Source organism: Acipenser ruthenus, chromosome 3 (assembly GCF_902713425.1).
Source record: "Acipenser ruthenus chromosome 3, fAciRut3.2 maternal haplotype, whole genome shotgun sequence".
NCBI lineage: Eukaryota > Metazoa > Chordata > Actinopteri > Acipenseriformes > Acipenseridae > Acipenser > Acipenser ruthenus.
This window is the reverse complement of record NC_081191.1, coordinates 77251709-77265060: the sequence shown is the minus strand read 5'-3', so window position 1 is coordinate 77265060 and position 13352 is coordinate 77251709. Positions and strand designations below refer to the sequence as shown.

General features: G+C 40.2%; 1 protein-coding gene across 11 annotated transcripts in view; it reads right to left on the bottom strand.

The window, feature by feature from the left end:
* Window positions 1–13352, bottom strand: part of slc4a2b (solute carrier family 4 member 2b) — a 99383-nt gene that overhangs the window by 11178 nt on the left and 74853 nt on the right. For all 11 annotated transcript variants that reach the window (XM_059017162.1, XM_033992501.3, XM_033992507.3 and 8 more), the window contains 8 exons: window positions 12418–12560; window positions 9300–9553; window positions 6803–6939; window positions 4126–4306; window positions 2563–2698; window positions 1767–1959; window positions 647–752; window positions 85–269 (listed from right to left, as the gene is read on the bottom strand). In XM_059017162.1, coding sequence (XP_058873145.1) covers window positions 85–269; window positions 647–752; window positions 1767–1959; window positions 2563–2698; window positions 4126–4306; window positions 6803–6939; window positions 9300–9553; window positions 12418–12560 — 1335 coding nt within the window. The remainder of the gene's footprint in view (window positions 1–84; window positions 270–646; window positions 753–1766; window positions 1960–2562; window positions 2699–4125; window positions 4307–6802; window positions 6940–9299; window positions 9554–12417; window positions 12561–13352) is intronic.

The following is a 13352-nucleotide window of genomic DNA, read 5'->3' as shown; positions in this document are numbered from 1 at the left end:
AGAGGGGGAAAGGAAGGAGAGAGAGAAACACACACACATACATACAAAGAGATTCCCTCTTCTCCAGCCCCTGGGGCCTCTTACTTTGTCAGACATGAGTGTGGAAATGGAGCGGCCAATCTCGTGGTAGTCGATGTTGGTGCTGCTGGGCCCAAGCAGGACGAAGAGGAACCGGACCGGGACAGGCACCTCCAGCACAGACTCCAGCTCCACCGCTTCGTGCAGCCGGACAAACGCCATGGTGGGCTGCTCCAGGAACTCTACGCTGCCTGGGGACAGGACGGGACAGAAATGCTTAGCATTCAGGAGGTACCTGCTTTACACTGCCTCTGCAACACCTGGGACCTCAGAAATTGTGCTACACTCATTCAGGGAGGATCACAAGCAAGCATAGAAATGATGGGATATCTCGCAGCCTTTTACTAGTGGTTTAGGCAGGTTTTTGTAATGATCATAAACAGAAACATATCTAAATACTGTAACCCAACTCCAGATTAAGCCAGCTAGTGTTTTCCCTGGCGGTGATTTATTGACCCCTGCCATGAGAACAGTGTCAAGGACACGAGTACAACATCACTCTTTGTGTCCAACAGGTACTACAATAATGTTCTGTACAATGAAGAACATTTAGACAGGAGATCCTTACCAACGAGTACGACAGTGGCTTCCGCATTCTCCGGGATCTTCTCCAGCAGTTTCAGCTCATGCTTGGACTTGGACTTGTGTATCCCAAGCGACGGAGCAGCATCCTTCTGCAGGAGAAGAAACACCACCAGTCAGCTTGCAGAGAAGGCTTCATTGTTATCATTCATACAGCACTTCTCCTGTTTTGTATAACAATGGTCTAACATGCATTTTAGGGAATGGATGGAGCAATGTTAGTCCCATCAGTCTGCTCACCAGGACTAGTGTCTATCATGTCATCTACTACTGAACATAGATAAAGAAAAGTGGGGAATAAAGACAACTGCATTTTTTAAATCTGTCTTGAGGTCTTCAAACTGGTGGGCAAAGACTTCAATAGATTTATAAATCGGAAATAAAGCATTGAGTAGAGCCTCAACCAGGGTTTAGGTTTGGATTAGCTGGATTTCTTTATTTTCTGTTTTGTAAATTTGTCAAACACGCAATTCAATCAAAAAACATTTTTGTCATTTGGCTCAACAATTATCCTATGTTAAATATATTAGACATTATTACAGTGTTAACCAAGGCTTTAAAATCAATTCCAAACTACTACTGGTCCTCTTTTTCTTCATTTGTTTGTATTGTATACTTCAGTTTGGCTTAAGTAGATATTTTATATCAGCGCTACAGAAGTACAACTTGCTGTTGCTTTCTAGTGCTAAAATACTTCCTGTGCTGCAGCTCAGATTCAATCCAAAAGGTCAAGTTGCAGTCAGGGCATGTGATTTACTGTGCAGGAAGTTATATTCCATGAAGAAATGTTTTTGAACAGGTTGAAAAATCTTCATACCCTGAATAAAAATATCATAAAAACAAGTAAAATGACCAAAACATTTTCAGCACAGGAAGAGGGGGACCAGTGCTACAGTAAAAAGGGTGACTGATATTCATATTTGTAGTTATTAAGGGGTACCCATTTATATTATTTCTTACAGTTGGAGTTATAAAATGAATGCTGTGGTCACATGATTCAAAATCAGTACGCTTGCTCAATTCAGTTTGTATAGCACATCAAAAGGTAGGAAACATCCAGTATTTGAGCAGTGAAGTGTAATAGTTTAGGAGTGGCCGGTGCTGACCTCCAGTTTGTCAATATGGATGCGGGTATCATGCTCGGCCTTGGGGCTGCCGCCCCCCATGAGTGGGTCGTTGACGGAGGGCTCGGAGGCCTGCGTGATGTGGTTGGTGCTGTGGTGGTGCGGCAACAGGGAGCCCAGGCTGGCTGTGGAGATGTTCCTGGGGAAGCTGAACTCCTTCTCATCGCTCGGGTGGCTGCAGGGGCAGGAAGAAAACCAACAAAACAATTAGCTTCTTAGGATTTCTGCTTTACAATTAGACACAAAAAAGTGTTATTGATATAAATCAAGATTTTTTGTTTAAGGGTATTTTAAACTATAAATCGTATATGGAAAACCATGTTGAACCATGCAACTGCATCTACTACACTCCAAAAAGGAATCTGAGCCTGCTAACATTCCAGTTTTTGATTAACTTTAATTAATAATATAATAATAATAATAAACATATGTAACCACATGCTGCCAATTGCAATTACAGTGACATTTTGGAACATTAGTGTCCAATCATGCATTTTCCCCCAGAATTCCCCAATTAGAATGTCACCTCACTACTGGAACCAACATTCCAACTCATGAGGATTGAAGATTAAATAAGTGACCTCTTTTCCTGCTGTCTAGCCAATTAGCTCTTTTCACCCACGGAACCTAAGCTACTGAACCTTGGAGGCGAGAGTTCTGGTTCAGTCACCACTGGGGACCTTGTGGCTCTGTTATTAGTCCCTAAGGAGTTTGAGATGTTTGTTCCGGTGCCCTCTCCCTTGTCCTCTACACCTCCCTCATTTGTGCTCCTCCTCACCTGTGCTTTAACAGCAGTGCCCTCAGGACATTGGCTCTGTCCTCAGCTTTGATCTGGTCCGAGATGATCATCTGCTCCACCACCTGGTGAGCAATACCGGGGAGGGACTTCTGATCCAGATCCAGCAGGACCGCACCTGAGACACAACACAACACTGTCAGGAACCTGCTCCTGTGGGAAACTGAACTTACCACTTTACTCTACTCATTTCTCATCTCTATCCCCTCCATCTATGGAAATGCCTGGTCCCTAGTCTCAAGCATAACCTACGCTGTTTATAGACTATAGTACCTTTGGGATACTATGCCTGATGAGGTTTGCTGAATTGATGATCACTGATGCCAAGATCACCATCTGATTTATTGTATTATGTTTTCTACAACTATGATCTCTAGCACAAAGTTCTCTACCAGAACTGGAATGTCAAGCAGTTTAGGAATATCATGTCTCTGTAGGGAGCGGTCACTTTTTTTTCTTTTAAATTAATAAAATTCATCCTTCCAACACCAAGTATACAGCACACATCACGCATAATATCACAAATGGTACTATAGTCTATAAACTTCTTAAATATATATCTTCAGTAATAGGCATAAAACCACTACAAATTTAGAACCAGTACTGAAATAACCCAGTACTGAAATAACTCATGCCTATTCAAACTTTTCAATGTTAAAAAGAGAGGATTTAATATAAATCTTATGTATACAAACATGGACTCCATAATAGAAGACCATTTCTAAAACAGGGTGCATAGTTGGTATTTTCCCTTGCATGGGACGAATGTAATCAATATATTGGATACACTAATAATCCCCTGCTAAAAAACCTAATACACCGGACTTGGACTTTCAAAAGCTTGCAGATGTATTTAAGCCACTGACCGTTTCAGAACTGGAGACCCCTACACTTAAAGTTAGTTTTATTTCTTTAGTAGGAATCTGTGTTTTGTCTGCTCCAAAACCCACCTCTTCTTTCCTTAGCAAACAACAGGGGAAATCAGAAATCATACAAACTGAAGGCAAGGTTTAAAACTACAACAGAAGTGCATCTTCTCACTCCGGATCACTGGGAAGGTAATGTCACAGAAAGAGGGAGGGCCTTTAAAACACTGATGAGCACTCCCAATACAAATCATACCTGGGGGGCATAATCTAAGGGGAAAGCCATATCAGAGCGATCTTTTGTAAAAAATGAAGTAAAATGTTTTAACCTCTCAACACACCCAATGCAGCAGTGAAAAGTTTTTTTTTCTGGACAAAAGTGTTAATGACACTTACCTAAGAAAATCAAAAGAATTTGTACCAAACATCATTTCAATATTCATATTCAGTCGATACATAAGACACTTAAAAAGGTCACATGACACCAATATGGCACCCACATTAGGTCAGAGGTCAATGTCATGGTAACCAGCATATTTAGCATGAGTAAGAAAAACATAACATAGTTTGTTATATTTTCCATAAAATGGTAAAGGGATGGTATAAAAAAAAGCCACCTACTTATAAATGAAGATGAATGTTATTAAAAGACTGAGGCAACTCCCACTCGGTTCCTCACCTTGTGCAATGGTCTTGCGGAGCTCCAGCAGGCTGCGGAAGCTGAGCGAGGCCACGTGGGGTTTGCCCCAGCGGTCCGTCTCCTCCTCCACATCCTCCTCAAACTTGATCCAGCGCGCCGTCTCTCGCCACTGCATCTCCTGGTTCTTATCAAGGATGAGCTCATTCAGCTCCACAAACACCTGAGCGAGAAAACACAGGACAAGCAATTTCAATTAACACAAGACAATCAGAAAACCTTTGTTTTCAATAACAGATGCCATGTGTGTTCTATTTATAAATATGAATCATGAATATGAAAATAGGCTTAACCTTTGCTTTGTCCCAGTGTCTGCATGGCTTATAATTAGGATGCAGGCATATTCCGGTAAAATAAACTACCCTTTGTATTACACAAATCCATCATGCATTTTGTTTGTTTTTTATATGTAAAATTGTACCGGATACTAAAATGGAGTTAGTGTGACTAGTGTAGAAACATGGGGAGATATGCTGATTTTCATTACTAACCTGCAGATAATACAGAAATGAACTATTCTGGGTAAATGAGTCCATAGCATTGACATATGGAAACAGTAACAATTACGTTAAGTTATTGTACACATGGTAAGGTGCATAGTCCCTCAGTGTGCATCAGTCCACTATAGAAGAATCACATTTTTAAGTTGTCAGTTTGCAATCAATTACCAGGAAAATTTGAGTCTTGTTTTTATTTTCAAAATATCAGGAGACAGTATATTCAGTATATAATGGTTTCAGTAAAGCGTTTCAAATGTCAGCTCTGCCACAGACTCTCTTCCCTGCAACCTTGCTGGGGGCAAACCACGTAACCTCCTACAGCCTCTGTCCCGGCGCATCAGGCAAACAGGGTAGATCCAACCGGAACCCACTGGAAATTATATTTGTATCTACATTTAATCCACTTGAGAGTTGTTTTTCCCCACAAACTAATGAGGGTGGGGGGAGATTTCTTAAAGGGGTTTATTGTAAATAACCCTTAAACGATCATGATGTTTGTTTTTATTAAGTAGCTTCAAATTTTATTTTCTTTGTCCCCCCCCCCCCCCCCTAAATCTGTGTTAAGGTATTAAAGTGATCTGACCCATATCCAGGAACTGGATACAGTGTCTTTATAACAGCAAGAACCAGCGGCACCCAGTAATTCGCCACTTTGGAAACAAGTTTCCTTTAATTTTGCTGGCAAAAAAGATGTTGCTGGTGCTTATTAATATAAAGAACATTCTGCAGATCTAGCCTACATTACATAAGGCAAGTAGAACTGAAAATCAGTTCCTTAACTCCTAGTCAAAGCACCTTAACAGAGGCAAAAAAAAAAAAAAAAAACCACAACACAGAATATTTGACTAATTGCAGTAAGAACCACTAAGGATGGATACATATATTATAAAAAAAGGTAAGGGGGCAGTTAAAATTAAGAACATTTAATTTGAAACAACTTCTTTAATGATAAATTCAAAAAGGACTGCCAAATAAGCGTCAATTGCAAACCTATGGCAGCCTAGAAAGGGTCCGAGTCTCACCTTCTGGTGCTGGGAGAGACCCCCAGTGAAGTCCAGCAGGACCATGCTGGATGGTGCTAGGTAGAAAGAAGACAGCGGCTTGCCTCCAACCCCCAGTTCCCCAGTGAAGAGGGAGCTAGCTCCCAACAAACAGGCCTAGTCTGATTACCTGCTTTTAATGGCTTTGTGTTTTAATAAAACATTAGCCGCTGATAGAGACCTTGTCATCCAGGGTGTCACGTTACCAAAACAGTTTTTTTGTGAAAGAAAGAAATTCATTCATTTTTAATTGAGATCAACCTTGTGCTGTATTTATGTATGTATGCATGTATGTGTGATTGTGTGTGTGTGCAGAGGCTGGGGCGCGGATACCAGCAGAGATAGGGAATGTGATATTTGTAAATTGAATAAAAATAATAGATGTTTTGTTAGCCAGGTACAGCATGTCCCTAGTATACACTTGAATTGAACACATTCATAATGCGGGTCTATTTAAAATCATCTGAAACAGAAGCTGATCACTCCTAAACCAGCTCTAACATGAACATATTCACACGGTATAAATTTTGTAATTTTAATAAGGGCATCAATAAACCAACCCTGATGAGGAAACAGCAGCCGGATTATTAGGTTTCAAAGGCAGCAGTACGTAGTTTATAACACTAAAATAGACCCAGATGTTTCACTTAATTTAGCAGGATAAAATCCTTACCTGGGCAATTTTAGCTTTTATACCATATGAAACTTGTGATACAAATGTTTAATTACAATAATAAAGATTGTTTCTGGAATGTGGCCTATGATCAAGTTGTATATCAGATATAATAAACCTTTCAATCAATACCAGTAATATTTAAATCAATCAATTATACTGTAACTAAGCAGCTCTTTTAAGCTGTTCTGTACATCTTTAAATGATTTGTAACAAGTACCTAAAGAAGACAACATTTGAAGTGATTCTGAAAACATTTGGTCACCATTTAAAAACATATTTCAATTTTTACATTACTTTCATGTACAATATAATATTAAGGGTACAATCTCTAGATACTCTAAAAATGTAAAAATCCCAAACTTGAATGTATTTTTTTGTTTTTTTAGTTTGCTGAACTCAAATGAATCCACACTCCACACAAGCACACTTCCCTCTGTCCCTACCTCGTGTGGGGTGCGGTCATTCTTCTTGGCCCGGGCTGTGGGCTCCTTGTGGTCCTTGCTGATGTGGATAACCTGACCTTTAGTGCTCTTCCTAACCAGGTGCCTTCGGAAGCCTGGGACATCCTCAAAGCGGTGACCTGCGAGGAAGGGGAGAGGGAACCAGCTCAACGAACAGTGTGTCTGTGAGAAGCAACGTGGAGAATGGATATCTCCCGATAGTCCCTCTAAGTTTAGGGAATCGCTCATTTCCACTACATTCAAGCCTTGGTGCAGTAGATGCAGAGGGCATTTTATTGATTTTACTTGGTTTAGTAATTAAATGTACGAAAAATGGCTTTGTAAAGTCATGACATCTTTTTGTTCGTTTTCCTAATCCACACTGAGCACACATACAAAGCTTGAAACTGTAACCAGTCCCGGGTTTCACAGCTTACCTTTTTTAGGTATATTACTGTAATGACTAGGTGCCAAAAGTGTGAACAATCAGGCCCCTGGTAAGTCTGCTCTGAACTGATTGCACTAACCACAGCAGGAACACATTACTCTCATCTTAAGGTTTACAAACAGGAGTTGTTCATGCAGTTATAATGGAGGCACACATTTGTTTATCAATCTCCTGGCTCTGATCATTAAAATAATATATTTAACTGAAGGTAGTTCTGAAACACAGGACTGAGTGCAGGGCTAGTGAATGTTTCAAGCCCTGCATACACACACACACACACACACACACACACACACACACACACACACACACACACACACACACACACACACACACACACACACACACACAAGCATCCATTACAAAATACAGCAGATGCATCAATTCAATCTCCAAACTGAAAGCATACCTGCACCACATGGCTTGATACCTGCACTGCATAAGAGATGCTGCCTCTGGACTCAGACAAGGTTGGTAACTGACTGAAGGAGAGCGCCCCTCTGCTTATTCCCTACTACCACAGACTCACTCCCTTTTTTAATCTCTACCAGTATCTGTAATTTCTTTCAACAGTGTTTTACTGGTAATTGCAACCCACTTGAAGATTTTCCATAGACCAGTGCCAAACTGCAGGTAAGGTATACAGTACATGAAATTATTCTCTGCCAAAGAGAACAATAAACTATTTCTGTGAAATGCTCAGTTATTTATCAGGTACTGTACATGTACTTAAATATACAAACACAGTTTACAGAAGTTATATTAAAATACTGTTTATATTGTTTTGGTGGGTGAAGATATTTTTTATTCTTTATTTGGCAGACGCCTTTATCCAAGGAGACGTGCCTTGACGATGTGTTCAAAATAATTGAGAACTAGCGTTATCTACAAGAGGGATAATGACTGAAAAATAAGTTTATAATTAAAAATAGTAAATCACTTTTTTGCAAGAGGTTGCTGAATCTTACTACATGCCACTTTAGCTCTACATGCTACTCAAGGGCAATCTGTTGGACAGCGCTACTGTAGAGCCTGGAGTGGTTGTTCAGGTTAGGACTGCCAGAGCTTTGTGGGGAACTGTACATAGTCTGGTATGTCTACGCACCCCCAAAACAATTTTTTAAATTACATTTTCACTAATGAAACCTAATGTAATAAGATCCTTGTTGCTGTAAATGCTGAAAATAAAAACAACGTGTAAGCTACATATTATATGTGAGGGCTCTTCAGACTGAAAAATTGTAAGTAACCAAAAGTAGCAAGGATGAAACTCTGTTATAAGTGAACAGTGAACCAATGGAGAAAGCTGATTTACTATAAAATGTTCCTGTACAAAAACAGTTACTGAAAAAAAAATTCAATCTATTTTTCATCTAATGCAATTCAACATTAATGTGTCGAAGAAAAATACATTACTTTAAAACTGCACACATACTACTATGTATATGAACAGTACATTTTATTATATGGTAAAATTTGTATTAACATCCCTACTGTAATTAATACAGGGTTAGTGGGAACTTAATGGTCACCATTGAACAATATGTATGTTATAGCTGTTCTTGAGGAATAATTTCAATATTCTTCAAAAGAGAGCATAATGCATTTGGTAATTCAGCTTTAGTGGTTAATCAGTTACAATCCAATTTATCCTACAAATTTGATCCCTTTAGTTTATAAAGGAAACCCTGCCTGCCTGTATAGTTTCTTAATTTTAACCCACTTGCATCAATGTTCTGCAACTACAACTGCTAAACATTACAGTACAGAATCTTTTCTCGGATACAACACATAAACTAACCTTAGGACTGACTGTCTGTATCTCCCTTGTGCATTCAATGGAGATCTTAAAAAATAAAAAAATAAATATAAAAAAACAAACACTTTGCCAGAGCCATCACTGCAACCAGGAGCATTCACTGCTGTTGCTCAATATTTCCTATAAACCCATTTCACATCTAAACACTCACACACACTATCTTGCTCTCCTTCAACCTTGAATAAACTCAGTCCACTTCAGTTCTCACACCCCACTGGAGGCATCATACTCACTTTTCATGCCGTCAAGGTCAGCAGTCCCCAGGGTCTGAGCCTCGCTCTCGTCCGTGGGGACCTTCTGGTACATGGCATCCTCCACGGCGGTCATGCTGCCGATGCGCCGGCGCTCTCGCAGGTTGTAGTTGCGGAGGGCTGGCTGGGTTTTGGAGTGGGGGCGGCTGGGAGGGATGCTGCCCTCTGTGGGATGCGCGGATGTTCCGGGGATGCTGCTGCTGCCTCCTGCTCTCTCTGCTGTAGCATCATTCTCCCTGTGCAGAATAAATACAGGAGGCTCAGACAGGCACTGCTAGGGAGAGAAGCTCTGAACCTGTAATCACCCTGTCGTCAGGCCCTGGAGGTCATCCCCACAGCCCGGGTCAGCCCCTGTGCAACATTCAGTCAGTTGGCTATTCCAACTGCCCTCCACCTTCTCAAAAACTGTGCCAGAACAGCAAGGCCTGACAACATTAGCTTTCATTCACTTTCTTAACTTCTTACTTACCATTATATTTATTTAATCATCAATGAAGCAAATACTGCCAAGTGCTTTACTGTAAATGACAAAAACATTCAGTTCCATCAAGTATATCTTTAAGGAATACTATAAATTAGAATTTCTGTAATAAGGCAGCATAAAAATGACTACTAGGGGTGGGCACCAGTAATTTAACCCCCCACACCACCTTCCCCTGAAACAGTGAGACCATTTCTAATGTAAATATTATGCAAATAATGTATTCCTTATAGCAAGTCATGATTTTATAACCACCCTCTATGTTGCTCTTTTAATACATTAGTAATCCAAGCTTTTGTCCAGCAGACCGGATCACTATCTTCAACTGATTTTTTATGGGTTTTCACCAATATCTGATTCTACACTATAATCAAAACTCAAGTGGTTTTGAGTCCTCACAAAAACTGCAGAGGAGTGTGTCTGACAGGTTTGTTTATGTGACTTTATTTTCATAATAAGGAATACAAAAAAAAAGCTCAATATAAACAGAAGCAACCAAACCACTTAAGTGGCAATTGCTGGTTCAAGCAATCCATGCCACATCGTTGATCTTAAGGTACTGTATGTTTTAAAATCTGTGATTTTCTTTCTTTGCTGAATCTGGGGGAAGCAGCCTGTTTTTATTTTTATTCGCCTCGTCCTAGCTTAAAACAACATTGCTATTTTCTACACATCAGTACCACTTTAACTGCCCCATTTAATGGTCACACTGCTGTAATGTCTGACTGTTTCAGACACTAGAACTCTCTGGCCATGACAAAGTTTTCTAAAAATAAAAATCACTGTTTGTTTTTTTGCTCACTACAAAATAAAGAAATAACGTCAGCCCATTGCCAGGATTGCTGTCAAACGTGCAAACTTTTTGCATGGCCAAGACAGACCCAACACTGCAATAGGAGCAACCCTCTAATTGTGCAGCCCATGTCAATCAACCAGAACATGCAGACTTAAGATATGGACTTAAAAGTAGCAATTAAATCTTCATGAAGACATTGTTAAAAAACAAATGTTAGTCTAAGATCTTACTAAGGAGTAAGTTTGATTGAGCTGTTCCCACTTAGGGATAAGCCACACATTTTACAGTACTGGGGAATCACCCAGGCTTGCTTCAGCCACCAATGTTGGTTATCCAGACAATACACCACAAAATAGATGCTTGGCAAAATCCAGGAGGGGGATTCCGTAGTACAGTACAATGCCCTAATAAAAGTCAAATAAGTTGATAAAACCAACCTGAGGTGTTTTCGTGCTCATTTAAAAGGGTGCTTGGTGACAGTGTTGGACAGCAATTAGCTTTAAATGCAATTTCAATTGCTTCTTTTTCCCCCCCTTTTATTTTTCAGTGTTTGCAATCTTTGAGTACTTATCCTTTCTTTATTTATCCTTCACCTGGCTGGTTTTTAACTTGTTTTGAGCCTGTCTAGAGAACCCTTAGTGCCTGAACTGAGCAGCTGTCCTCATTTCATTCACATCAACCCTTTAAGCCCAGCCTCATGTTCTCCCACTGTCAATACAAAATGCAGAGTACTGTAGGTAGGGCTGCTGAAGTTGAAAGGTCACGTTGTCACACGATTTGATTGTTCAGTCCAATACATTTACGGTTCTCCAGACAGACTTAAAGGCAGATTTTAAAACAAAATGGTAACTTAACAACTGGAGCACCATAACCTAGAACCTGTCAATTATTGCAAACACCTTAGACTAGTCAAGGGAAATGTCAAAAACAGAACAGAAATAAAATTACATTTGAAACCACTTGCAGTACTCTTCAACGTTAATGGTGACAGTGCTGGCGAGAACAGAACGGAGTGGTCGGTAAGGGGAACAGCTCAGGGAAGTTGAACATGGAATTTACAGAATTCACCTTAATTGAAATGTCATTGCAGATTAATCTGGAGTTAAAGGAAGACGGTTATATTGGTTCATTTCAATAAACTCGGGGGGGGGGGGGGGGGGGGGGGTATTTAAACATTCACAAGTGACTTCATAATGCTGCTCCATTTAATTGAGATAAGACGCTAAAATAGTAACCCTGTAGATACGCTCACGCTCCTCCACAGCACACAAAGAAACTGAAGAGATTATTTGATGTCATGCCTGAAAGATTTTTCAGTTGTTTTCTTCCAAAAAGAATTACACCATCACTACACTTGCATATTTATATTTAATACTTGCACATAGGGGGTTTAGAAATATGTCTGGTTTCACAGACCCAGATTAGCACTACTCTTGGACTACCTTACCTTCGGTAACATTAGGTAGTCCAAGATTTGTGCTAAATCAGGGTCTATGAAACTGGGCGAAACAGGATTATCAGATACTTAATTCATACTTTTTCTTTGGTGATGAAACTCAGAAACTATGGTCTAAAGCGTGTGTAGTCTCTTTATAAATAAAATTATTGGCTTAGCTGGTGTCAACCTGTGGGAGAGTGACAGTTAAACCTGGAACTGGTTGGAGTGAGCTGCAAGGTTTATACTGGTGGCCAGGTTTCTTCCGAGTCCAGGGTGAAGTGAATTTGTATGTGGGGTTGCATGGTTTAGACAGGTTGCTTTCCAAAGCGCAGTGCTCCAAATGACAGAGAGGTGATCCCAGGCTCAGTGCAGTGGCAGTACTCACTCTGTGTCAGCAGCATTCTTGGTCTTCTCGTTTGCATCGAGGGCAGAGGTTGGCACAATCTCCAGCTTCCTGGGTGGCGTCCTGCTGACTCCCTTCAAGGGTGCGGAGTCCGAGTCCTCAGTATCATCATTCGAAACAAAGAACTACACAGAAAAAAATACACAACTAAATACTTTCCTACTTGCTCTCTCTCATATATATATATATATATATATATATATATATATATATATACAGTGCCTTGCGAAAGTATTCGGCCCCCTTGAACTTTGCGACCTTTTGCCACATTTCAGGCTTCAAACATAAAGATATGAAACTGTAATTTTTTGTGAAGAATCAACAACAAGTGGGGCACAATCATGAAGTGGAACAAAATTTATTGGATATTTCAAACTTTTTTAACAAATAAAAAACTGAAAAATTGGGCGTGCAAAATTATTCAGCCCCTTTACTTTCAGTGCAGCAAACTCTCTCCAGAAGTTCAGTGAGGATCTCTGAATGATCCAATGTTGACCTAAATGACTAATGATGATAAATAGAATCCACCTGTGTGTAATCAAGTCTCCGTATAAATGCACCTGCACTGTGATAGTCTCAGAGGTCTGTTTAAAGCGCAGAGAGCATCATGAAGAACAAGGAACACACCAGGCAGGTCCGAGATACTGTTGTGGAGAAGTTTAAAGCCGGATTTGGATACAAAAAGATTTCCCAAGCTTTAAACATCCCAAGGAGCACTGTGCAAGCGATAATATTGAAATGGAAGGAGTATCAGACCACTGCAAATCTACCAAGACCTGGCCGTCCCTCTAAACTTTCAGCTCATACAAGGAGAAGACTGATCAGAGATGCAGCCAAGAGGCCCATGATCACTCTGGATGAACTGCAGAGATCTACAGCTGAGGTGGGAGACTCTGTCCATAGGACAACAATCAGTC